This window comes from Anser anser (genome assembly GCF_964211835.1).
Source record: "Anser anser genome assembly, chromosome: 2".
Lineage (NCBI taxonomy): Eukaryota > Metazoa > Chordata > Aves > Anseriformes > Anatidae > Anser > Anser anser.
The window spans coordinates 128,111,923-128,139,304 of record NC_139721.1 but is presented as its reverse complement, the minus strand read 5'-3'; the positions used below and the strand labels follow the sequence as shown (position 1 = coordinate 128,139,304).

At 40.1% G+C, this 27,382-nt stretch overlaps 1 protein-coding gene across 1 annotated transcript; it reads right to left on the bottom strand.

Moving 5' to 3' along the window:
* Window positions 1-1,950: 1,950 nt before the first annotated feature.
* Window positions 1,951-26,620, bottom strand: SPMIP4 (sperm microtubule inner protein 4). The gene is given in 12 exon segments (XM_083827022.1): window positions 1,951-2,654; window positions 2,712-2,947; window positions 6,345-6,436; window positions 6,656-6,913; window positions 9,190-9,364; window positions 9,368-9,476; window positions 9,576-9,618; window positions 16,281-16,305; window positions 16,307-16,346; window positions 18,218-18,394; window positions 22,747-22,897; window positions 25,745-26,620. Coding segments are annotated over 11 exon segments (1,674 nt in total). The 5' UTR covers window positions 22,881-22,897; window positions 25,745-26,620; the 3' UTR covers window positions 1,951-2,269.
* Window positions 26,621-27,382: the final 762 nt, after the last annotated feature.

Below are 27,382 nucleotides of genomic sequence, written 5' to 3'. Positions count from 1 at the left end.
ATATAGTGAAAGTAGCATAAAAACGTAGATGATTTAAGATAGTGATTAGAAAAAAAAAAAAAAAAGGAAAAAAAAAAGAATATTTCTGGACTCAAGTCCAAAATTACTTAATTTAACTCACAGGGACTTTCAAATATCAGAGATTCAGGACCTAGCAATTTGTCAGAGGTTTAGCTTTTCTTAAAAACAGGTGGTTTTTTTTTTGTTTTGTTTTTTTGTTTTTTAGGTTTTGGAAAATAACTTTAAAATTAAGGGCTACTGAATTAAAAGACAAATGAAAGGGTGTCCTTTTTTTGAAGTCTATTATGTTTTAACTTTAAATGTAATCTGATGTTATTGTGTAGTTTGATAGGGTTTACTGGAAAGCTTAGACTAAAAGAGGTATAATAAATGTCCTTGAGCATTGTCTGAGAGAGTCTGATTCCATCTGACAAAAACATACTACAAGAGCACTAATATCCAGTGACCTCAATTGCTGTTTATAGATGGCAAGAAATCAGTCAAATTACCACATTTTTAATTTATTTTTGAATTACTTTTCATTTTAATGAATCAAATGGTTTGAAGAATTTCATCTGTAGCAGGGGCCTGGAGCATCTCCCCTATGAGGAAAGGCTGAGAGACCTGGGTCTGTTCAGCCTGGAGAAAAGAAGACTGAGAGGGGATCTTATTAATGTTTATAAATACCTGAGAGACAAAGGGACATGGCTAACCTCTTTTCAGTGGTTTGTGGGGACAGGACAAGGGGTAATGGCCACAAAATGGATCACAAGAAGTTCTGCACCAACATGCAAAAGAACTTCTTCATGGTGAGGGTGACGGAGCACTGGAACAGGCTGCCCAGGGAGGTTGTGGAGTCTCCTTCTCTGGAGATATTCAAGGCCCGTCTGGACGCCTACCTGGGCAGCCTGCTCTAGGGAACCTGTTTTGGCAGGGGGGTTGGACCCGATGATCTCTTGAGGTCCCTCCCAACCCCTACAGTTCTGTGATTCTGTGAAGATGGGCCTGTTATCCTAAAGCATGGTCTCATAGCACTGAGAACACTTACCAAATCTATTAGCATTGCAGATGTTTTTCTTATGCTCCAAGGATTTGCCTCTAAGCCTTTTTATTAAATGATACTAAGCTCTTTGCCTTCCACATATACCAAGCAGAAAATTAAACAAGTAAATTAGAATGTGCTTCCCAAGTTCCTTATTTTGATCTTATGAGTTTGATCAAACAAAAATTTTCATTTTGGGACTTATAGACATATGATACAAATGACCGATAGGACTGATAGGACTTTTCTGTAGCAAGTATATTTTATATACTTGTCACTAAGTTGTAGTTTCTATTTTATTTGTTTCTTTGTTGGTTGGTTGGTTGGTTTTTGTTTGTTTGTTTGTTTTCCAGAAAGAAGAAGCTCAGTTTCTCATGTCTTTCTTGTTACGTAACGAATTCCCTGATTTTAATAATCCTGAACCCTGATTTTAATAACCCTAAACTCTGAAAATTTGCTTGAAGGGAGAGGGGGAATATATCTGATCTCTCAATGGGACAACTTAGAAGACTGCAATGAAGAAAGTCTTGATAAAAGTAGAAAGGTACTGTGCTCCTTCTTCAGGTCCTCTCTGGGAAACAATTGAATAATCCCTCTTTTAAAACAAAGTTAAAACCAGTTAAAACAAACAAACAAACAAACAAAAAGAAATGCACATGTGCTGTTTCTGCTTTCCTAATCACCACCTGGCTTCTAGCTCCTTAAGGTGTTCATTGAACCAATATTAGTTATGTTACTGAATTTTTGGTAACAGTGATACTGATCTCCTAGCTCACAGAAAACAGCAATTTAAACTTATAGTTTGCATCCCTTTTGCAAAACCAGCTGGTAATCCATGAGGTGGTTTTCCAATAAACTTTCCACTGCACTGTTCTTATTTTTGAAAGGCTTTGCAAACAGGACTTAAGATGTTTAAAAATAGTGTGTTTGGTGATTTTGTTGTTGTTGTCGTTCATGTGTCCCCTACCAGCTTGTGCACCCCTGGCCTCATTGGCACAGCAGCATGAGAAGCAGAACAATCCTTTACTTCTGTGCAAGCACTGCACAGCAACAACTAAAACATTGATGTGTTATCAACAGTATTTTCATCACAAATGCAAAACATAGCACCACGTGAGCTACTATGAAGACAATAAATTATCTCAGCCATAACCAGCACACAAGAATAGACATGTTATATTGAAGTACTTTTTATTTTTTAGTATTTTAAAAAGACCAGGGAATGCGTCAGTTATGGAAATAAAAAGCATTGAATCCATAGAATTTGTGTCTCTTTCCCTCAGTAATGTTATCTCTGAGATCTTTTGTCTCTCCATGTATAGAATCATGAAAACGCTTTAGTGCTGCCGCCTTAGAGAAGGAATCCTGCAGCTCCAGCAGTGCTGTCTGGCGCTCAAGAACCTCATAGCCAGGGATCCATTCAGGCAGTGCTGTCTCTCTTTGCCTCTCTGGTCTCCATGCAGGCTGACTTGCTTCCTGATACCAGAGGTTGTGCAATTCAATTCTTCTTCCCTTGCTGTTTACATCCTGTGGTAAGACTGGTTTATTTAGGCTAACTGGGTTTTCCCATACTGTATGTTGGTCCAAATGTTTGGGCTTGAAATCTTCACAGGAAAGGGAATGTGCAGATTTTGGAAGGGATTCAAGTTAAGACATTCCTGAAAACTGCCTCTTGTACAGTGCTTCTGTTTGCCACGTGTCAGCGATTTTCTGAAATTCGTTTATTGGCAGCCCTGTATCCAGACAATGTTCTTTCTGGTAACACAGGCGAGGCAGCTGGGCCTGCTCCTGGCAGGAGCACTGTTCTTGCAGAGTAGATTCGTGGGGACGTCGGCCTTGAAGTAAACGTGCAGTGCGCCCTTCAAGAGGTCTCACTTGTGAGAGACTAGAGAGAAATGTTTCTTTCTAATGGAGGAAGGAACAGAATTAACAGTGTAATTTAAGTCTCTTATTTTAGCAGGGATTGGTGTAACCATTTTCTGGGACTAGTGAAATTTACTCAGTTATGTGTCTATCTTTACTGCCTCACATTGTGGAAAATGAGGGAAGCATCATTCCTAGGAACTTGGAGTACTGTGCCAGGTGTGAGAACTTTGTCACTCTTGGCTACTACTTCACTCTGATAGTATGCAAAACAGGCTGGCAAAGGGAATCAGTCCAGACAGTCATTACTGCCCTGCCATATAGAGAGATTAGAGTTGGTCTTTATGCTTTGGAAAAGAAAAAATAATTCTGCTCCATCCCTATGCACAAGATGCAAATGGATATAATTAGATTGTGCTGTCATCTCTTTTTTTTTTTTTTTCTGTAAGCATCTGTTTTCCAATTTGTGGTCTTCTAAACAGTATGATAGTATAAACAGTGACTGAAATGGGCCTGGCTAAGAGCAAAGTCAGCACCCTGAACTTCAGAAGATCCAACTTCCAGCTGTTCAAAGAATTAGTGGACAAGATCCCCTGGGACACAGTTCTTAGGGACAGAGGATCTGATCAGAGCTGGCAACTCTTTAAGGGTAGTTTCCTTAGAGCACAAGAGCTCTCTATTCCCATACGCAATAAATCAAGCAGGGAAGGTAGGAAACTGGCATGGTTGAAAAAGGACCTGCTGGTCAAACTTAGGCAAATGAAGGAAATGCATAGACTTTGGAAACAGGGCCATGTGTCCTGGGAAGAGTACAGAAACACTTGCCAGACGTGTAGGGATGGGATCAGGAAAGCCAAAGCACTGACAGAACCTAACTTGGTGAGGGATGCAAAGAATAACAAGAAGGGGCTCTACTGGTACATTGGCCGCAAAAGAAAGACTAAGGAGAGCATATCGCCTCTGACAAATGAAGACAGAGAACTTCTAACAACAGATATTGAGAAGGCAGAGGTACTTAACAACTTCTTTGCCTCAGTCTTCACTAGTGGTCAGGCTTCCAATGTCTCTTGAGTCCCCAAACCTCTAGGCAGGGGCTGGGGGAGCAGAGTCCTTCCCACTGTAAGTGAAGAGCCAGTTCGGGACCTCCTGACGCAACTTAACAACTAGAAGTCTATGGGACCTGATGACATGCATCCCAGGGTCCTGAGGGAATTGGCTGATGTAGTTGCCAAGCCACTCTCCATTATATTTGAAAAATTATGGCAGTCCCATGATTTCCCTGGTGACTGGAAAAAGGGAAACATCACTCCCATTTTTAAAAAGGGTAGAAAGGAAGACCCGGGGAACTACAGACCGGTGAGCCTTACTTCTGTGCCTGGCAAGATCATGGAATGAATCCTCCTGGAGTCAATTTTAAGACACATGCAGGACAAGGAGGTGATCGGAGACAGCCAGCATGGCTTCACCAAGGGCAAATTAAGCCTGATCAATCTGATGGCCTTCTATGATGGAGTGACTGCATCAGTTGACAAGGGAAGACCAACTGATGCCATCTACTTGGACTTCTGAAAGGCTTTTGGCATGGTCCCACACAACACCCTTATCTCTAAATTGGAAAGGTATGGATTTGAAGGGTGGATCACCCAGTGGATATGGAGTTGGCTTGATGGCTGCAGCCAGAGAGTAGTGGTCAGTGGTTCTATGTCCAGGTGGAGGCCAGTGACGAGTGGTGTTGTTCAGGGGTCTGTCTTGGGAGTGGTGCTTTTCAATGTCTTCATCAATGACATAGGCAATGCACCACTGCTCGAATGTTGTTACCCTGTATCTGTCATTTATCATGTTGAGGCTTCAGATACCAGTGCAGAGTCAAAGCTACATTGTATAGGGACTGTTCATACAAAGTATGTTTGAGTCCTGTACCCAAAGAGTGGACTTCAGCAATTACTGTGCTGAACAGTCCAAATTTTTGATATTTAATGTATGTATCTTTTAAGTGGGATAATGTTGCTCAGATAAATCAGCATGGCCTCTACTGATCACACTTTGGAAGCCAGAGGGCAATAATACTGCTCTGTTTTGAATTAATGTAAGCTGCTTGTTTGGATTTTCATTTCCAGAGACAAGCTGTTGAAGGTGTTCTTTGAAGTTTTCATCATCACAAAGCAAAACATTTGTTTCTTCATCATGCTGGAGAAAAAGCCAGACAACTTTTCCGATTCAGTTATCAAAGACTTGTAAATACCATTTCAGAAGGGGTTTAATTTCTTGGAATTAAAATAAAATAGAAAAAAAGCACAACAATTTGGGGACTTTTTATCCAGGGCAATTTTTTGACTATAAAAAAAGAAAATGACAGCATCTTACGTTGGCTGACCTGCTTCTCATATATTTGTGCAATCACATATGAAGGCATTAGAGACAAAGAAGTTTGAACCTGCAAGTACTGTAAAGCCAGCAGTGCTGTGAAAGGGTGAGCAGGAATCTGTTTTACATGCAAAATTGCTTAGTTGGTAACAATTATAACTGTGTACGTACTCAGCATGACAATGTGCAGGTGTCACTGAAAGGGCTTAAGCCATTACAGGTAATGATGCATTAGCAAAAAGCAAAACAAGCTGATTTGCTATTCGTATCTACAATGTTATGCTTTGTTTGCATGGGTAGCATTTAATAAAATAGTATTTTTAGACTTTCATACAGGCCACACTGACTATCAAAATTTTTGAAGACAATAAGCATGGAGTTTCCCTATCTATGTTCATGCCTATGTTCTTAAAAGTAAGTATTTGCAATGAAATAGAATTTGGCAATGTTACTGATGCATCCTTAGGGAAAAAAAAAGCAAACCACTCACATAAATGGAGAAGGATGAATCACAGGAACTCTGCCAAACTTAAACTGGTATGGTTAGTAAGGACATAGGAGTCTGCAATGATACTAAGTCACTTATCAGATAAAGCACCGTGCAATAAAGACAATAAGCTGATGTGGAGCTGTGGAGCTGTGCTGATTAACACCAGCTAAACGTCTAGCCAGGATGTTTCAGTCTCTGCAGTACTGCACGGTTCATAAGAGCTGCCAACTCATTTTATGGAGACTATTACTTCTACTTTCCAAGGCAAAAGGTCCTTTGAATTGCTGTCATGAGTTGGTGGCAATTTTAAATGATAAGATAAAAAAAATATGCAGATATCACCGTAACCTACTCCCAGCACCTCATACCCTGAACAAATCACTAATCCATTACATAAGTTCTGTCAGGAAGCTCTGTCAGGAGTGATTTAGTATACAGAACTTTAGCCTTTCTCTTAGAATGATTCTTGCCTTGCATTTAAGTGTTATTAAAGGGAGGGCTTAATTCTTTTAGTTGAATCTGGTAATACTCTTGTCAATATTACTGTGGTGAAAGCATCAGATTTTTAGTAAAGGCAGTACTTACAAGTTCCACGTCTGTACCTAGTTCTCCAGTTAGTCTGCCAACTGCTTTCATGTAATAGTCATGCAGTATAAGGGGATTCATAGGACCTCTTCCTTAATGGAGACATATTTTATTGTCACATGTTTTTATCAGTTAGGAAAATGAAAATTAGTGCTCAGCCCCCCTGAAAAATCTCAGATAATCTACAGTTTTTATGACCTTTGTTACTAAATGACAAAAAAATTATTTTATTTTTTTTAGAGAGAATTAGAGGGTGACATCTTGTGGTCTTTCGTTGCTATTCCAAGTAAATGAAAAAAAAAATTGCTTACCTGTGAAGTTCCGACTGTATGTTGTGATCCCCTGAGCCCTTTCAGTGTTTCGTAGCATGTTGGTTGTTCTTGGAAAGAGGTTATGTTCTAGCTCTTTAAAAGTGGAATTAGGGGCCACCGTCTTGGATTGGATAGTATATTGAATTTGGATAGTACATTTGTTGGATATATTTGTTTGGATAGTATATTTGACCCTTTTCCTCAGCAAACTTAGGAAGCTGAAGGATAAGAAGAAACAGGTAAGACATAAACCAAATGCACAGAAAAACAATGTTTTAAAAGTTTAAAATATCCCTCCCATAGTATGCTAAATTAGCATATTAGAAAATGCTAATAAAAATCTTCAGTACAGTATTTCTACTCAAATAGGAAGATTTAACAGTCACATAATTCATTTGAATTCAGTTCAAAGAACTTGGAATCAACTTATGCATGGTAGCCACACCAAGGCAGAACATTACATGCTATATAAAGTTTCTTTTGCAGTCACAATAACAGCCTGAAAATGGACTGCCACTTTGATTTTCCCCTGCCACATTCATAAGACTGTGCGTCTCCAAAGGCTGTATCTTTCTTTGTTTACCACTGTCTTTTCCTACATTCTTCACGGCTTTTATCTGTCATCAAACTTCAGGCTATATCCCCGTAGGAAGAGAACAGCTGTTTAACAACTGTTTAGGCTGAAGGACAGCAGAAACCATCTTCACCACCAGATGGTTGTCTCAGGCAGAGGGGATGGTGGTGACAAGTTGCTGAGGGCTGGATCTTATACCCCTGATCGAGCTGACTGACACGTGCCCATGACCAACTGGTAGGAGCTTTGGGTTAATTCACACACCAGCAGATTCATACTGCATTTTCTGTGCATGATTTTTACAAACAACAACAGCAAACAATAAAGTTTGATGAATTGTGAGGCTGGTTTTTTACTCATATTGTCACTTTCAGCAGAATAACTGAATTATTCTAGATGTCTGATAAAAATGAAACTGCAGTGTATGCTTGCAAGAGCTTTGTTTCCAACCGTGGTTCTGTCATTGACTACATAATAATTACTCTGAGTTTTGTAGAAGCAAGATGTAGAAAGGGCAAAAAAAAATTAAACATAACCTTGCTGTGAAAATTTTTAAACATAACCTTCCAGTGGTAAAAGTCACCCACATGTGATCTGCGTCATCTGTTCTTAACCAGAGATTTCTGCTTCAGTCAGTGAGCAGTGGAGCATCCTGATCTTTAAGGAAACCAAACCATACGGAGGGAACAGCAAATGGAGTTAAAGTGTTTTCTGAGTGCCAGCAGTAGCTGCCCCCTTAGCTAGTAATTCTGAACCTGCTAAGCTTTGCTGGAAATAGATCTTGGCCTCCAGTGATCTTTCTGTTGTGCAAAAATAGGCTTTGTAGTCACAATAAACCCACCTCCGCATGTGATTAATGTTTCTTACATTGAAAAATGATCATTGAAAAGCGACTGAAAATGACTACTCCTGGCATTATATGTTCTGTGGAGAGATACTTGGTTTGGGTGGACAAGTACCCCACAAAAAAATGGCTCATATATCCAATTACATACGTAATTGTACAGTACTGGCAATGACTGGGAATGGCAGCTCATTAGTGCAAATTAACCTACTACTTAACGTTATCATCTTTTACAGCACTGAAGAGCTTCTTAGACACGCCAGCGTGTGCTTCTTCTGTTCCACACAGTTACTGCCAAACCCCTTCTGAGGAGCAGTGCCGTGGCGCTGGCTTTCTGCTGTCCCAAATTCCCCTTGAGCCTCTGTGGTCAACAGCTGCTAAGACTGCTCATCGGTTTATGCCGGTGATCAGCAGAGTCATCCAGAATGAAGTACCTGTCAGAATCCCAATGCAGTAGACTGTCCCCAAGGAAAAGCAAAATTTTTCTTCTGATGCATTATGTAAGCCACTCCCAGGACAAAATTCTGCTGGGGTTAAAAAACTACATGTCACAACGGCTTACATGGTGTTCTGTAAAAATCAGTTACTATGTCATTCTAGACCTCATTCCACCATCTGTATGGTGATAAAATATTTTAAACCATTCAGAACTTCTTTCAGGGGTAACTTTTGTCCTCAGCAAAGGTGTGGCAGACATGGCGTTTGCCCAGAATTTGTTAGTTTTTGATCCCTCTTGATGCATTTTTTTCCTTTCCCCACCACTCCTTCGGACTGTGAAGAATCATTTGCCTGACAGAAGGTATCAGATACACTGAATGATACATATTTATGGGGAATAACACTTAAGAGCTTTAAGAGCTCTGTTGACTTCTGAGGCTACAAGGTCTTCATATGAGACAGAGGTTAATTCATCAGTCTCAGTGCTGAGGTATCTCCCATGGAGAATGCAACAATCAGCATGCAGAGCTCCAATTTAAGCCAAGATGCTTAGCTTGGTCACTGATATTCTCAGATCCTGGCTGTATGGAGCTTCATTAGAAAGGAGTCACAAGACTTAAGCAGAGTTTCTAAATAAGATTCAAGAATAAATGATAAATCCTCAGAGAGCAGTCGTACCTTTGGTCTTCCTTAGAACAACCACATTATAAGGATTGCTAGGGATATTGGGGTGGAAGGGCTGATGATTGCTTGCATCGATCCCAGTGTCTCGATCCTCAGGTGATCTGAAGTTTGGGAACATGGCATACCTAGAGATGTGTGTCTGGTAGGGATGAGAAGTGGGAAATGGCAGTCACAGCGGTCTTGGATTGGTTTCAGTTGGCAGGAGGATGAATGAAAAGAAAGAAAATTTCCTTATTTCACATTTCCTTATTTCACATTTCCTTATTTCACATTTCACAGAGCTTTAGCATTAAATATGACACTTCGCAAGAACTGGGAGAGAAGTAAGAAGCAGGAAGGTGACATCTTTGTTCTTTAATCCTCTTTTGCTTGTACCCTACCATGAATTCACAATGATCATTCCCTTGCCTGCTCCTATATTGTCTGCTTACATGAAAGAGAATCATTAGATTTATATTTGCAAGTTGCAGAACTGCATACCCGGGCCACTGACACTCCCCAGTCAAAGGCGCAGTGGCTATGCCTCTCAACAGTGAAGTACAACAGTGAAGTGGGTCTGTTGGTTATAGCAATTTCTCCCTGATGCTTAAAGATGGACCCAGTCAAAATGGAGAAAGGATGCCTCTGTCAGACCCCAAATGCAAGTAAAAATGTTTGCTTCTATCCTTATAGTCTTCCTGTTAGCTACAATTATGTATGAATAAGTCTTTCAGAACAACACAATTGTTGTGACTATCACAAACCATATCAGAGATCACCATATTCAGGAATTTACTCTGCCCTCGATAGAATGCAGGGCAGGATTGCTCTGCGGAGAGAGGTGCCCACTCCAGAAATCATAAATGACGGAAGAATTGATGAGAAATCTTTCCAGGGGAAATTTATTCCCTGTAGACTCCAAAAATGGCAGAGGTGAAAGGGGTAAGCAAAGAACGACTGTCATGAGGAACAGCGTGAAAAGAGATGGTGTTGGTGGTGGGAATAATGAGTGAAGAAAACCCATCACAACGGAAGGAGTGTCATCTGCCATTTGGACTAGGACTAGGACTATTGGGCTAGGGCACTGATGTAAAACCAGAATAATTAATACTCTTGTTAGCTCTGCAGATGACTTCAGTGGCTTCGTTAGTTGCCAACCATTTATTGCCATAAAATAATCACAATCAAAAGGTGCATCCTTACAAATATCACTTCTAATGGGGTGTTGCATGAAAGAGCATTCCCATGAGTAGCTTAAAGAAAGAAGGAATCAGGAGTTGCTTCTTTATTGCCTATGCTGTTCCTCAGCAAGAAAAGAACCACAACTTTGTATGTAAACAGTCAGACCAATTCACATTTACTGTTACGTGGCTTAAGGGAAGGGAAATGTGAACTTCCAATTCTTGCGCAGCTTCAATTGAAATTAATAGTAGCTGAGTTTGAGCATGCAAAATCAAAATTTGTGTATAAGGAGGTATTTATTTATGAGAGTAAGAAGGATAAAGCTAAACTGGAAAGCTTTATGGGGTACTGAGAACCAGGACTTCACAGAGAGTTCCAAGGTTGCTGTGGCTGTTGTTTTCAGCTTTCAGTTTTTCATGACAAACTAATAAAAAAAAATAAAATCCTGAAATAACAGGAATCTTCTGAGGAAAATAAAAGGTTTCTGAGGAAAATGAAAGGTTTAAATGAGGTTTATTCCAGTAAGAGAGAATAGCACCCCTTTTGGATTTTTCTAAATTCGACCATAACTGCATGCAGCAGCTTACTGAGAGCAAATGCCTTTCCCCAGGTGCTGCTGAAAGCAAAGTCTTGACCTTAATTAGCAGCCAAATTCATCTGTTCCTGAGTCAGTCCATCATGAGGTAACAAGTCGTTTTACCAAGCTGAGCTCTTTCTAGGCTTCCCTCTCCCAAATCTGCTTTATACATACATTAGATTTGCATACTTTCATTCTCGTTGGGTAAAGAGGCTATGAACAACACAGCCAGGAAAACCTAATTAGCCCATAGGCAAGTCAGCAAGATCAGTATTTGTTAGGAGAGTGGGTGTGCTGGGCAAACACTGATAACCTGCTAAACCTATCACTATATGCTTTGTTTGAGAGAGAGCTTTTTGCCGCTGCTTACTCCCAAGGAACTTACACAGTGCAATTATGGCTATAAGAGAAAGGTCTTGTCGTTTTATTTCATTAAGGACGTGATGAGGTACAATAAAGGTGAAATGTACTTACTTAGCCAAACTGCTTGCTGGCTTATGAAGCTTGTATTAGGGAAGAAAAAGAGTTACTTGAAAAGACCCACTTTCATTTGCACCTCCCATACTTTATCTGAATTAGTGCAATCAATATACATTAGGGACAAATCAATGTGTAAGCAGCGCAGGCAATATTATTACTGGTATCACTCATTCCACGAGAAATGTTTGGTGTTGCTAGGTGCCAAAGGCTGAAACAGTGCCTGGAACAAGTGGTATGCAGAATGTCTTCTTAAAAGGAGTGAGGGAAAAAATCTAGCCTCTTACACTTCTGTGTAATAAACTCCATATTAATTAACAACTGCATGTGCTATTAGTAAAAATAAATCAGTAATGCAAAACACAAAACGTATCCTATTCACACTTGCAGGGAAAGTACTTATTAATTCCATGCTGATAAATTATTTATATTTTACTATGGAGACTTATTTTATGCTTCAAATGAATTTTTAAAAAGCAGCCAAAAGAAAACACTAAATTTAAAGGGCAAGAATTTCATCATTGAGGCTAGCTAAGAGTCTCTTGGTGATTGTACCAAGACAGAAAAATGTCTAAGGTTAAAAAAAAATAATTACTTTGCTTAATGGTTCTGTGTGGTATAATGAAAAACAAACAAACAAAAAGACAATTTTATTACTGGACTTATCATCTAGTAAAAAATCTAGCTGGCTCACCTAGAGCTGTAAAATCCTCACATTTTTCATGAGGAAGCCTAAATTACCTGATCTTGCTTGAAAGGGTCTTTATATGGGTAGGAGAAATTGTCTGATGATAATCTTTTCTTAAGCTTTATTATTTGCATGGTGTTCATCTGAACTTTCTTGATTCTACGGGCCATATACCAAAATCTTCATATTGCCAAACCCCCTCATATTTCTCAGTGAGGAGAGAGATGTCCAGGATTCATTCCCTAGCAGAAGGTGCCTAAAGAAGTTCAGTACAATCCTGTGCTCATTTCTTTCCACACTGAAATGGTTCTTTTGAAGATAAACTTTCATGTGCCAGATAATTTTGTTCACGTGTTGTTCCGATACAACAAGCAGTATTTGTGCATTTCATTGTGAAGTCTCTGCTGTGGTTCTATGGGACTCAGTGTGATCACCAAGAAGTGCTACATCTCCCAAATAACCATGCCAACATAACTCATGCCTCAACTGAGCTAAGCAAAAGATCTGCTTCCCTTTTAGTGCGTGATGCCACGAAGATAACAGCATTTAAACATTACGTGTTGGATTTTGACAACCGTTTGTATACTGTTATAATGATCTGGGACTCTGATTCAAACTTTGTCTTGAAAAATGAAAGCTTTTACAGAAATAGCCACACTTACAGAAAAACAATCTTTAGATGCTTTTTCCATAGATACTTCTAATTGGTTTTCCATTTCTACAATTAGAACAGAAATTGCTCAGTGCTTTAGACATGGAGGAAAATTCTTAGTGTTTATTCTCCCTTCACATTATGTTACAGTGTGAATTGTTACATTCTTCATTGAATTCATTGGACATATTCCTGATACAAATATGCAAGTATAAGGAGAATAAGCCTGCTTTGTGCTCTATCATGGCAGAACTGTTTAAATACCTTTGTAGATCACTTCTCATTATAACACGAGGCACCAATAAAATAAGGATAACTATGCATTTTCGTGACTGCTGTGATTCAGAGAAGCTTTGTGAGCTCAGGTTGTAACAGCCAGCAAAGCTTTACATTTTCAAAGGTGTCCAGTTATTTAGAGTGTCCCTTACATTTTTAAAACTCAAATTGGGTTATCAGTCCTGAAGCCACTCAGAATGGATGGCACTATAGAAAGGTCGAGCTCCAACAGGAAAGGAAGAAAGGAGTAGTAATTTTTCCAGACTTGGGTCTGAGAGGCTTTCAGTGAACTTCTAGTAGGCTGGAGTCTGCTGGTGTCACACAAAATGCAGTTGCCCAGTAATCATTATCTGCCCCTTTATGCTCAGTCCACAAAGAATATGGAGTCTATCACGGTCAAAGAAGTCAGGCTCAAGATGGAGGGACTTATGCTGCCAGTTCAGAAAGCCCCAGAACAAGTCCATGGAGTGGTCCCGTTGGACACTGTCCCATTTCCCTAGCAACGAGTGCAGTTTGGGCACTTTGAGCTGCACGTCAGGGAACCACCAGGGCTCAGGGAGCTGGGGCAAAAGCAGAGGAATGGAACTGCTGTGTGGCATGATATGCAGTGAAAGCAGATTAAAACCCACGTGGAGAAAACACAGTTTTGATTCATTCTGTGGTGCTGCTGAATGCACCCAAAACTTTGTTGGTGTGAATTGTCTTTGGAAGGACAGTTGTAAATGCACTGATGCAGTGTGTGTGTGTTGCTAAGGTTCTAGCAATGGCTCAAGGATGTTTTTCAAGGCCTTTCAGAATTTTTATGGTCTTGTTTGATGTGAACTTGAGGACTCATAACACCTTTAGATGGAAGGAGGCAACTACTTTTCTCCGGTACATTTGACAGGGATGGCACATGTAGCCCACTGCTAATGCACTTGCAAAAATACATCTGTGCAAACCAAGTGATTCATTCTAATGCAGGACTGCACAAGGATATGTAGGGTGCATATTTAAGGCAAAAGCATAGTTGTCTCATGAAGGTGTACAGAGTTACTGCAAATGTCTGGTATTTCATTTCCCGCAAAAGACAGTAATGGCTCAAAGGAGCCCTCACAGGCTATAAGGTAAATAAACTGAGTATTAACAGCTCCCAAGTAGACCTGCAGAGCAGCACTCAATGGGCATTTTTCAAGAAAGGTTCTATGTGGCTGTCACCGCTTAATAGTCTCTGACAGCAGGAAGAATATTTGCTCTGAAAGACCTTGAACTATGAACATGACAGATTTTTTTGGTGTGTTTCACTTTTCTTTTTAAAGGATACACTCTCTCTTTCAATTTAAAGGTCTTTAAAAGACAGAGAAAATATAATCTTAAACGGAAACAAATGTTTAAACCAGAACAAAACATAAACCATAATATATTTTAGAGACCCAGCATGTTTCAGATGAAGATGTGAGTGCAAAATAATGGAGAAAGTACATCAGTGTGCTAATGATCAAACATTCAGTGTCCAAGGTTGTGTACTTTTGAGTATGTGTGGGGGCAGAGTCTAACCTATGCTTGTATAAAACCTACTTGTTCCTTATATAGCCAGCACAAGGCCATATAGTTACAGCAGTTCCTGGTTACTTCGTCTTAATGAATCAAATCCCCAGAAACGTGCCTGTCCTGAGTATGTGGATATTCCATTCTGGTAAGCAACTGGCATGAGGAAAACTCTTGCTGTGAAGTGAACAGGTCTCAGAGCATCCTTTACTAAGATGCATTTTAGGTTGAGCAGCCTAGGAATTACTGAAAACACTCCTACCCTGTGCAAATAAGTTTTAAATTTTACTCCACAATCTGCCTGTGCTTCTGCTGTTTCATGGATACCAATATACATGTCATGTAACAGGACAATTATTTGACTAGCAAGTCACAGTGGGCCAAATTGTTTTCTGGTACTCCATCCCATTCTGGGATGGATTAGGAAATAAACCAGAATCAACCAGTTTTGCTATGCAACGTAAAAGAAACAAATACCCATGGAAGTGGTCAGTGTTAAAGGATGAGTGAGCCTGTTTCTGCATTTGTTGTATATCTCAAACTTGAAGTGTATGCACAATTTCAAAAGGTCATGGGCCAGTTCTTGTCTCTAAGTGCTTGGGAGATATGCAGGAAGAAACTTGCAAGGAAACTTGCTACTTCCTTGTAGCTTGTAATCAAATTATGCAAAAGCAGCACAGCCAATACCTCTAATGTGCATTGCTGGTGAAAGGCCATATGCTATCCCAGTATGAAGGAGTCTTGGCCTGTGCACTCTTGTAGGTAACCAAATTCAACTCTTGTCCTGCTTACTGTAATGAGGTAGTAAAAAGAAGAGCCTGCAAAGAGCAGTTGACTACAAAGAGCAGGGTGGGAGGTTTCCTTGTGTAGCTTCTGTGGCTTGTTTACAATTAGCTCTCCTGCTTTTCTGGAGTGTGTTGAGTCTGCACAAAATGGGGAGCAGGTACCTCACATGCAAGGGGGCTAAATGGAGACTGGTGAGGGTCAAACAATACCCCTCACAGCCCTATAAAGATAATTGAAAAAAAATAATCACAGAATTGTTCTCAGGTTTCTAATGTGCTGTAGCTATTAATGCTGACATGAGAGGTGTAGCTTCTTTCATTTTCTGCGTTTGAAGAATTTACATTTAAACTTTAAATTACTTTAAACTGAATTAATCTCAGTGGTTTAAGCAATGTTAAATGTTTTGCTGGTGCCATCAAGTGGCAAAATGTTGGATTGCAGAAGTGCAGCCCCATCCAAATTCACTCAATCTTTCTCTTAAGCAGTAGCAGTGAGGAAAACAATCCTTGCCAACCCTCCTCCTAAAACGCATCTATATATATATATATACACCAGAAAAATGGACTGAAATACACACGGTGTCATGGTTACTGCAGTTACTTCAATTTAATCTAGATTCTAACTAGCAGAAAGGACAGTATTTTTGAGTATTACAAGGTGATAAAAATGGAAGATCTGTAAAACCAATTCAGAGACCCTTGTTGAAAAGACACCAAACTGAAGGGGCACAATGCCATATTCTGAATTTCTTTTCTAGCTGTGTTTGCTGTTGTTTGTTATTTATTAGCTTATCCCTTTTTATGGAACATGTTCCTTCAGATTTCACATATCATATGTGCACTTCATATCACATATGCATAGTATCACCAGAGTGGAATGAATATTCAGTTTGCTGTTAAATTCACAATCTGGGTAACACACAGTTTAAACTTACAGATCGCCATTCATACGCACATCACTTTTTTTTCAGCAGGATGACATCATAGTACTGCTCAATGGGAGGGCCTCTGTGCAAAGAGAAAATGTAAATGTAAAATGCTTATGCTTTATATGCTCATATATTTATATGCTCATAAAAATTCAAATCAATGTGTATGTTTGTGTCTTGATTTTTCAGGTAATTCTTAATACCAAAACTCATAGACGCTACCTGTGTGGAAATCTGTTCACAGTTTCAACATCTAAATTATGCAGGGCTGAATTTTGAGAGGTGTCAAGCACCTGTGCCTGAATCTGAAGTTCCTGAGACCGCTGAGTATCTCCATCCATGAAAGCTTGGCCCCTATAGCCCCCAACCATGCACCCCTAACACTCAATAGGAGCTGTGGGAACTGTTTTCACTGTAAGTGGCATCAACCCTATTATATTTTGAACTCCTAGAGGAAGAAGCAAAGATATGCTGTGTGTCCGTCTCACAGAGAAACAGAGTTGCAGCCGCAAGAGTGTTGACTTGTGTATTGTCTTGAGGAACTGTACTCCCTTGTATCTAGAGAGTTTGTTTTACAGGTCTAGAGTTATTTAGGATATGAGCAGGCTTAAAATTATAAGGGCCAATGAGCCAAACTTATAGTTGTCCTTTTCAAAGAGGTTACCAGGTAAGGCTGAGGGGTTGACTCAAGCAAAGGCCAGCTGGTTATGTTAGATCTCTTGGCAGAGACCATGGATTAGGGTCAGAGCTGGGATTTGGTTTTTAACTGACAACCTGATGAACTGAATTTGAGGCTGGGCCTCTTAGGGTGTCTGTTGTCATTTTCCCCTGATAACTGCAATAGTCATTCAGCTTATCTGGGCCAACAGAGACTTCTGGGCTACAGTCAAGGTTGAGGTCAGGAAAAGAGAAAGGAGAAGCTAAACTCGAGTGCAATTTGGGACCAGAGAGGCTCGTGTATGTATTTATAGGCAGAAAGCACTGGGCTAGGGTTTGACCTGGCAGGGAAGGGTGGGGAATATGACTTGGTGCGCAAGGTGCCTTACGTTCTGATTATGTATCAACCCTAAGCTGGTGGGCACTCCACGTGCCCGGTGAAATTGAAGCTTCAGGCCTCCAATGGGCCCATGGGAACTGTTATCGTCTTCAGTGAAGCTTCTCTCTGCAGGGATCATGTTTGGTGTTCAGACCTGGAGTCAAGAACAGGGCCTGGACAGAGCAAGGCCAGCGGAGGCAGACAGGCCTGGAACCCAACTGGGCTTGGGTGGTGGCTGTGTAGTGGGTGCAGAGCTAGGAATGGTGAGAGACACACTGCTGAGCTGGGTCTGACTGGATCATGTGTGGCTGAGTGGCGGTTTTCTGAAAAAGTAGCAGCAAAAGAGCATCCAGAAAGCTGACGTGACAGTGGAGCTGTTAAAGAGGAAACCATGTGTGCAAAGAGGCCAAGAGAAGGAGCCCTGGCTCAGAAAGCACACCCCAGATCTCTTCTCCTCATCTGTTGTCTGATGAAGACAGATCTTGGCTTTTACAACAGCTTTCTGAAAAAGCTGGGTGCCTGCTTTTCATTTTTTATGCCTATGGGATTTGTGGATGCTAAGCATTCGGGTAAATTAGGCCAGTAGTGACATTTTAAAGGCCAGGAAGGGTGTTTGGGACAACAGCCAACAGTAAATCATTATCAAATGATGGGCAAAAAATAAATGAAGTATGGAAATTTGGAATATTAAGTGTTTCAACAAAACACTGTGGAGATTTGTGGGTACCAATATATTCACACATTAATATTACAGGCATTGTGAAAAGGGTAGAAGCTTAAATTGCTCCATTTATAGAATGCAGATATTTGCATGTCTCAGTCTAAATTGCTGTCTAACCCAATATGTGTCTATTGCTATTCTTGTTAAAATCCCTTCACTTAAACATTTTGATTGTATTATTTGTCTAACTTACCTTGGACAAGGGTCAACAGCACTACCAAAATGTTGATGTCCTCTAACAAATGTGCATGGAGACTTGGCCTTTGCCCTCTGGTCTTCTGGCAATACAGGTAATGCAGTTCCCCCATGCACACTTTGTATTCCCCCAGGAAGCTTGAAGCAGGAAAGGGATTCCCTGAACTTCTTATATCTGAAAGAAAGAACCCCCCAAAACACCCTTTAACAGCAGCAAAGGTGATGGTTCCTTGAAGTATTTTAAACAGTGAAAACTTGACTTTATCTTCTTGGCTCTGAGTTACTCACCCTTATTCTGGATAATGCTATTTTGGTGAACTGGCACTAGGAGAAGTAAGTAGAACAGTGACTGTCAATTCTTTAATGAAGGTTGAATCAAGTCTATTATGTTTTGATCAGTGAGAGAAGAAAGAAGCTGTTACGTGCAGCATGTGCATCTCACAATATAAATCTTAGCTGCCTGCACACAAATACCTGCATTGTTCCTTCAGTAAATACTACTGAGTGGCGTATGGACAGTGAACATATACAATGTCACAGGTGGAAGCTTTAGCATCTCATTTCCGCTGATTTCAGAATTTGTTATTTGTGCCTTCAAAAACTTTCTCAGTCTCTAGAGAGGGGTGAGAAATGTTACTTTTTAGCCCTGAAGTGGTCAAGCAGTTGGACTCAATGATTTTTGTAGGTCCCTTCCAACTGAACTAAACCTATTCCATTCCATTCTGTTCATTAGTAGCTCTAATTCACACTGAATGCAAGCTGTATCAGATACTTCACATGGATGTGCTAGTGGCTAAGTATATGCAATACATTTTCATACACCTGTGTCATTTGAAATCAAGCAGTTCAATGTGTTTAGGTGCATTATCACCTCACATAGTTTTGGTTAAAAGTGTTCTAAAGATCAGCACCAAACTCACAGAAAATTTGAAGCTTCGTTTTCTTTTGGACTGCAGTAGTTTTCCAGTCAGGGATACATACAGGCTCTCTTATTCAAGAGCTAAGAGCAAAAATAAGTGTTATAAATTTGACTTAGTTGTGCAGGATTTTCTGAAAACACTGTGAAGTAGTTAATGAACTGCTGTGATATGTGATAGGCATGGTCACCCTCAGGATCTTTTATTCATGTGCTGTATTCATTCGTATGAAACCAGAGAGAGTGATATTTATGTTACCGGGTTGGGAGCTAGCAGCCAGATCTGTGTCTGTTGTCAGCAATTCCATCATGCATGGCTCTGATTCTTGTATGTAGCTAGGCCTCATCTCTGCTACCTCCTCTTGCTGATGCTATGTATTTCTTTACTGATGAGTGAAGCATCTGGACATGGTTGCATACCATGACTGTGGTGCAGCCACTGCTCTGCTATCACAACACAGGACCAGGTGAACCACACAGATATCCCAGCTTGCTCCCAGCTAGCTTGGACTTCTCTGCCGTGAGAGAGATACAGACACAAAGCTGCTGTATGGTGGTTTGTTCTCTGTGGTTTCTTGGCAGCACAGTGCCATCCTGTCATTTAGTTTCTTCTTTGGGCATCAGGACCACTCTACAGCTACCTAATGCTGTTCCTTTATCCATTCTGCCATGATGCAAGGGACAATACATTTATTGTAAGGTGAACTAAAATAAAAATTTGTACATTTGTACTTCTTCATTTGTATTGTAGGATGAACGAAAATAAAAATCTGATGTTCTGAGGATTATCAAAAGGCTTAAGTTTCTGAAGGAACACAAGCATCCATTTCTTAAATTCTTTCTAAATCCTCATTTCCCCTTTATGAATGTAGGTAGGCAGATATTGTGTCATTTGCATGGATGTGGTATTTGTACTCATTAAGTGTACTCACGCTGGAAACATTAATAAATCATTCCTGTTGTTTGCTATCTCCAGGTTACTAAGTAGCATAACAACCACTCTCCCTTAGGCAGTAAGGAAGAACACTGCACACACAGATTTCTGGGGCTGATCACCCATTCAGTCCAAACAGGACTCTATTAAGCTTAAAATGTCTCAAAGTCTCATTCTCAATAAAAATAAAAAAAAAAAGCAGCTGATATTGATCGAGTGATATTAAAGATGACTGCTTCTGTCCAGAGAATATCAAATGAGGCCTCAGGTGGACAGTTTTAAAGAGTATATTGCGAATTTCAGAGTCTTAGCAATATAGTCAATGACTTAATAAAGATTTTCCATTTCTGAATTCCGTGATCTAGATTTATTCTGAATGCTGACAGCTGACTTCTAACTTTCTAGCTCTTTTGTTCTGGAAAAAAAAAAAAAAAAAAAAGGAAAAGGAAAAGAATAACGTGTCTTAGACTGTGAGCTTGTGAAGGGCTACAGTAACTGTTTTGATCAGCATGTGAGGCCAACGTATCTGACAGTGTGCTGCTGACAGCTTCTAGAAGGTCTGTGGAAAGTGTGTTTGTAGAGAGAGAGGCTTAAGACCTGATTCTATACGAGTTCACATAGGATGCCTTCACAATGGCATTTTAATTTGGATCAGGAATACACTTTTGACATGAATTTTCCAATGGTCTATATTCAGCAGTGCCTTGGCTTGGAGCGCATGAACTGGGTTCCTTCTGGATGAAGTTAACTGGAAGACGTGCTCCAGAAATGCAGTGGGAGTGTACTGAAGCATTTAGTCCCTGGAATCACACTACAGGTAATCTGAAGTAGAAAGCACCTGAAATGCATTTTGTTCTGGACCTCAGGTCTCCAACACCAACTATGTCATGGTCTTCTCCCGTACTCCACTGTACTTGCCAACATAGATGTAGTCTATGACGTAGTCACTGAGTAACAGATTGATTTGGAATTCAGTGAATTGGAGGGAGGGGGAGAGTGGAAGAGATGAACCTTGTTTTATTTTCTCTTGTCCAATTAGCACACAAATAACTACATACATCATTTTAGTATGTCAACCTGAATCTGATTGTCTAATCACAGAAAAAAAATCTTGGATTACCTTTGTTGTGTATATATATAAAAACTTACAGGGTTTTACAAATATACATATCTCTGGTTATTCTGAGGGATGTTTATCAGTGCAAATCTTGGTGACAAATACTGTAATCCAGGATGATAAGGTAATAAAATTCATGGATGCAGTCTTTTTAATAGCTGACAGCAACTGTATTCAATTTATTTATGTTCTTATAACTATGTGACTAGAAAAAAACGCACCATTTAAAAAATGTGTATGATATCCTAAGACATGCAAACACCTTTTCAGATATAAACTGGTGAGTTCACTGGAGTGTGGCACTTTAGCAGAAAAGTGTAGCTCACTGTCTGTATTACCATAGAGGCTTTCCTGTTCAGAAAGAAAAGAAATGGCATGTCTGTGCTCGTTTCTTGTTTGTGTTGGGCCTAAAATAGTAGCAATCTGAAAGATGCTTTGCTAATGTGTTAGGATCCTAACAATGCAGACAATTCTGAGCCTATATTTTCCTTTTGATGGGTATCCTATGTAGCCAGTGTGAATCTTTCCCGTACATTCACTGAAACTTAGATTGGGCCTAATATTCAGCAGACTTTCAAGTCTGACACCAGTTAAAACAGTTAAGATGGAAATTCATCCAAACTCCTGTAATAGAAGCCCTAAAACACCAAAAGCTGCCTCAGGGGAGATACGTAAGTGGAAGGCCTCAAGGTAGTTTGACAGGCATGATAATTCAATAATATCAAAATACTCTGCCTGGAATTCAGATGTTGGATATGCGATGTTATAAATAAATAACAGAAATTAGCAGTGGTAGTAAAACAGAAGGCTGTAGGTAAGATGAAAACTCAGAATTGAGTTTTCTAGAAACAGAGATAAAGTCTCATGTCAAAGAACAATGAAGGACTTATGTCTAACTATTGAATGCTGTGTATACAAAAAATAGAAATTTAGATAAAAATAATTTTGGCATGAGTACTGAACAACATAGAAGTTCAGATTTCCAGAACTTTAAAAGTTGCAGGAATTCTGCCATATACTGAGCCCTACCTAACACGCTGACTGGTCCTGTAAAATACAATAATGCATTGATTCCTGAAACTTTCTTATTGCATGTTAGTAACTACCAAAGCAAAAAGCAGGCTTCTTGTCATTAAATTTTAATTTTAAAGTTTTATCTCAGTAATTCTAGGTCAGCTTGCAATCTAGAAAAAAAAAGTTTCAAAACAGGAGTAGATCAAAATGTAACATGATAAATGTTGGTGATCAGTTTGTGAAATATATACATTTTTTTCCAAATTAGTAATGCAATATACATGTTGTCTTTATTCTTTATGAAAATTGTTTCAAGAGATTTTTGAGCCCTAAAGCCACAGCATAACATATTTCATTAGTCCTCTTTTCACTTGTAACCAACATATTTCCCAGGGAACTGACAGGCTATTGCATGAGGTTATAATGAAAAGAAAAAAAAAAGTCATGCCATAAAAACATAACCTAAAGAAAATACTTTCTGGTAACAGCAATTAGATATCAAATATTTTTAATGAAATCATTTTTCTCTATGAACTCTGTTCTTACCTGTCTTGTGAGACAGTTGGACGTGAAGGAATTTGAAGTGGAGTTAGTACCTCGCTGGACTCAAAGGTTCTCGATAGGATTTCAGTTCCCTCAGTTTGTCTGTGGTAGCGGGGCTGGTCATGCAGCATCATCATGTTGCGTATTTGAGGGTCTAGGGGAAGGTAGAGGGATAAAATACCGAATCAGCAAAGGTTTTTTCAGTGCATCTGGATGCCAAATACGAAACAGAGAGAGTTCTGCCTAATTCTGTCAAGTGTGGACTGGAAACAATGATTGCTTTTACTACAGCTACTGGTCATTTGTAACATGTTACAGAATAAAACAAAACCAAGAGACAGATTAAAGAGGTATGATACAATTGCTTTGTGTTACTGATGAGCAGGAGTTAGAAACAAACCTTACAAGTTACAAACCTTACTTGAGAAAGTTTGGACTTGCACTCAGAAAGCCTTGTTTGTGATCATATGGATTTCCAGTCCCACTCTGTAAAAGGTGACACTGATCCCTTAATACTTTCAAAGAGATATTTTTTTTTTCCTAGTTTCTTTGATTTTTGTCTTTCTGGCCCCGTGTTGAGAAGGAGTGCTTTAGTCTTCCTTTCACTTATATTTCAACACTGGTGGCAAATGCACGTGCTTTGGTTAGCTCTTTGTGAGGAGAGGTGCAATACTAGGCCAGCACAAATATACTGCCAGGTTCAATGTTCTGCCATCTAGAACCTTATGCAGGTGTTTGTATCTGAACAACTTGCCTCTGTTCTGAGCTGCTCAGGTGTGCAAGAGAAAAGCACTGGGACTTGTCCTTTCCATTTGTTGAAACTCTGGTTCACAGCACTGGGAGTCTTCTCTCAAAAAACACCAGGAACTTCTTAAATTAAGTATATGTGAAGAAGCACTACTCTTTCCTCTTCCTCTAACAGGAACCAGCAGAGCATTCCCTTGCATCTCTTTCCTGCTTTTTATGGGAGAATCCTAGGTTTTCCAGAGGAAGCACTGTCCCCATAAGACATACCCAGTAGGGTTATGTAATAACTTTTAGTATAAGTTTATGGGTACAAAGGGAAGCACTGCCTTCACTCTGCTCTCCACAAGTGGTGACAAGGCTCCTTTTGACTAATGACCAATGGTTCATCATGTGAAGAAGGCTGAGAGACCTTTGTTCTACTTCCATACATTTTGACTTGTACCTTCAATCACCTTGCTCTGCATTTTATGGTCTGCTAGTTTTTGGATATGGAGCTTACAAAGGCAACATGAGTCTGAGGAGAGACTCAGGGAGAAAGTAGCAATATAAATTCATCTCACTGGTACATGTTTGTGATCCTGACTTTTGACAAATGGGATATTTTCATCAAGCTCTCTTCAGGAACACGCCAGCGAAATGCAAAAGATTTCACTTCCACTTACTAAAACAGGAAACAAATTTGAAAATATTTGAAACATTATTCTTCTAGGACGTCTGGGCATTTGGGCCAGATGTGTCGTGAGAAAAAAAGCCAATATAGTATGTTCAAGTGAAAAAATTAAAATTAATTCTGTCACGCTGGCAGTTTCTAGAGCATTGGGTGGTCTGCTATGGAATCTCATACTGATTGCTCAGATTCAAGAACTACTGTCGTGCAAAGAGAAAAACGTTCAGAGTTGTTCATTCACAGTCTGTATGTGTGCAAAAAAATGGAAGCCAAACTTTCCTTCCAGCACAACTGCTGTGGTTCTGTAATGTAACACAGTCCTGAGTCCAGTTTTCAGAGCCTGGGTGAATTTCCTCTCTATCCAGATTTAGTAACCTTTCTGGGAAATGTGGTCCTGGCTTACAGAATTTCAGGTGAGGCATATGACTAGTAGCTCTTTTGTCCCTGCCTGTTGTGTATGTAGGGAGCTGCCACAGTTCTCAGCTTCTTTCTCTGGAGCTCCATGACAGTAGCTGTCTGCTGAGGCAGGGATCTGTGCCCCAGTTTTACTTCATCAGTCTCCTGGCATTTAAACCATCGTCCACAGAACCAGATCCTGATCTCACTGCATTCAGCTCCAAAATGTACTTACACCCACCTGCAGTTTGACCCATTGTACCAACACCAGCCCCACTGAGAAGCAGCAGTCAACAATAAAGCCCTCATCAATAGGGTTCTGTATCTATACACCTCATGTCCTTGCAGCTACACTTGTCGAATGCCACCACCCAAATCCCCAAACCTGCCATCAGCTCCAGAAACACAGTTCACTGTACATACAGTATTTCCATATGGCTGGGTTGGGAATCAGAATTTCACAGCCCTTGACGACTACTGTTAGCAGCAGGATTCAGACGAATGACCGAGGTATCCCTGTGCTGGGAGCACCACTCTCTAGACACAGTCCAATGTGTGTGGAAGCACCCCACTCTATCCAGTGCTGTTCCCTGGGAAACTGGCTCAACTCTTCTGCAGCAGAAACTAAGATTTCTATAGCTCAGTGAGGCCACTCAGGCTAGAGAGCTGGCAATAGATAGGGGAGAATAACTCTAGGTGAGAGATGATGGAATAATAAGCCAGGTGGAGCCAGTTAGTGGCAGGACCCAAGTCCCAAGTCCTTCCTGATCCAGGGGAAATTACTCACATAGTTGAGCTCCAAAGGAAATCACTAGTTTCCAGGATGATGTCTTTCCAAAGCAGGAAACACAATCCTTCACATTTCAGCCCCAGAGCTTTCAGAAATCCGTGGTTAAGACAATAAATTATCTCATTATGAGCCTTTTGGTTAGGAAAAACTTCCAATGGGGGAAGGCAGGAATATACAGAAAAACTATAATGTCCTGAGGAATCAAACCTATATAAAAATTAATTTCTGAATGTAATGAACTTTCGAATGCAGTGTTTACCAAATGCCAGAGAGATCTTATTCCAAAGCAGGGGAAATATTTGGGGGTTAGCCCCTCTATTCCCAAGCTTTACTGTCTGCCTGTCTTCTGCAGAAAAGTTTAGTCAGAAACAATACAGAGCAAAACAACAAACTGAACCTACCTTCTTGTTTAGTGCAGCATACCCTGAGTATGCATCTGCCTGGGTTCTGGTAGTATTTGACATCACGGTGACAGAGTGCTGGGGATCTTCTAGGGTGATACGCAGAACGAGAGAGCTGGTGTTGTTAGCAGATGGCTGCCTAGTGCATGAAGGAGGAGGATGTTACAGCACGCTTGGAAGCATGGGTCTGAGACCCAGGTAGCTGATGATTTGCTTCACCTGTTGTGGTTTAACCCGGTGAGCAGCTAAACACCACCCAGCTGCTCACTCACTCTCCCCAGGTGGGATGGGGGAGAGACGGAAAGGTAAAAGCGTGAGACCTCACGGCTTGAGATAAAGACAGTTTACTAGGTAAAGCAAAAGCCCAAAAGCCATGTGTGCAAGCAAAGCAAACCAAGGAATCCATTTGCTGCTTCCCATCGGCAGGCAGGTGTTCAGCCACTCCCAGGAAAGCAGGCCCATCACACGTAATGGTTTCTTGGGAAGACAAATGCCATCACTTTGAACGTCCCCCCCTCTTCCTCCAGCAACTAAAATATTGGTGTTATCACTGCTAGTTTCATCAAAAGTCCAAAACACAGCATCATACAAGCCTCTGTGAAGAAAATTAGCTCTATTCCAGCCAAAACCATGACATACCTCTCCTGAATAAAGCAGTAAATATAGTCACAGACCAAATCAAAAATATAGCCAGTTCACTACAGAAATTCTGACCATGTCAAATATAATTGGGAAGAACTGAGTGAAGTCATGGGGTTGTTACTGAATTCTTCACAAACTGGCTGAGACAAGAACATTTCCAATAAGCCAGACAGCACAACATCATGGCTTCTGTGAACTGCAACTTCTTTTTCCTGTTCTCAGAGATAGCAATATTCTTTGCTTATGTCTTGTGCGTGCGTGTGTGTGTGTGTAGGGGGATTCACACCATCCTTCAAAATAGTTGGACCTGGCACTAGTGGAATTTGGATTCTGGTTAGTTGGTTTGCTGGATGTTTCTGCCTGCATGTTTGACAGACATGGTGATAGATTTCGATCTGTTTTACTTTATTCTGCTGACCTTTTCTTTCCTCTCAATGTGGTTTTTGTTTGAGATGAATTAATGTCAAAATAAATGGATGCGTTTGAAGAGAATGTTTTTGTTATGCTGTATCTTTCACCAAGCAGGGTAAAATTAGCTGGGGATCCTACTTTTCTTGGAAAAGCAGCAGGAAGAAAGCTGGAAGCAAGTCTTTTGGCAAGTGATAATACATAAATAGCTTTTCCGAATACCGATTAAGTGGACTGTTGTGTTATCATCCAGGAGAGCTGGTAATTGGTTTATTATGGTTTTGGACCACTGGTTTGTTTTTAACATGGGTGACTTGGCCATCACATTAAAGTGAACTACACTTTAATGTTTGTGCCATATACAAGTGCTATAGCTCTGTCAGTAATTCCCAGAGTTCACAAGTTCAATATATTCCGAAAAATAATATTTTCAGTGTTTCATTTTCAAGCTTCATCCTAGTCTAGAGCCAAATGTATGGAAAGGCTCAGAAGAATCTTTTCCTTCATTTAATTAATTACTCTACTGTTGAAAAATGCTATTATTTCCTTCCAAAAACATCATGGAAGATTTGGAGTTGTGGTTTTAAG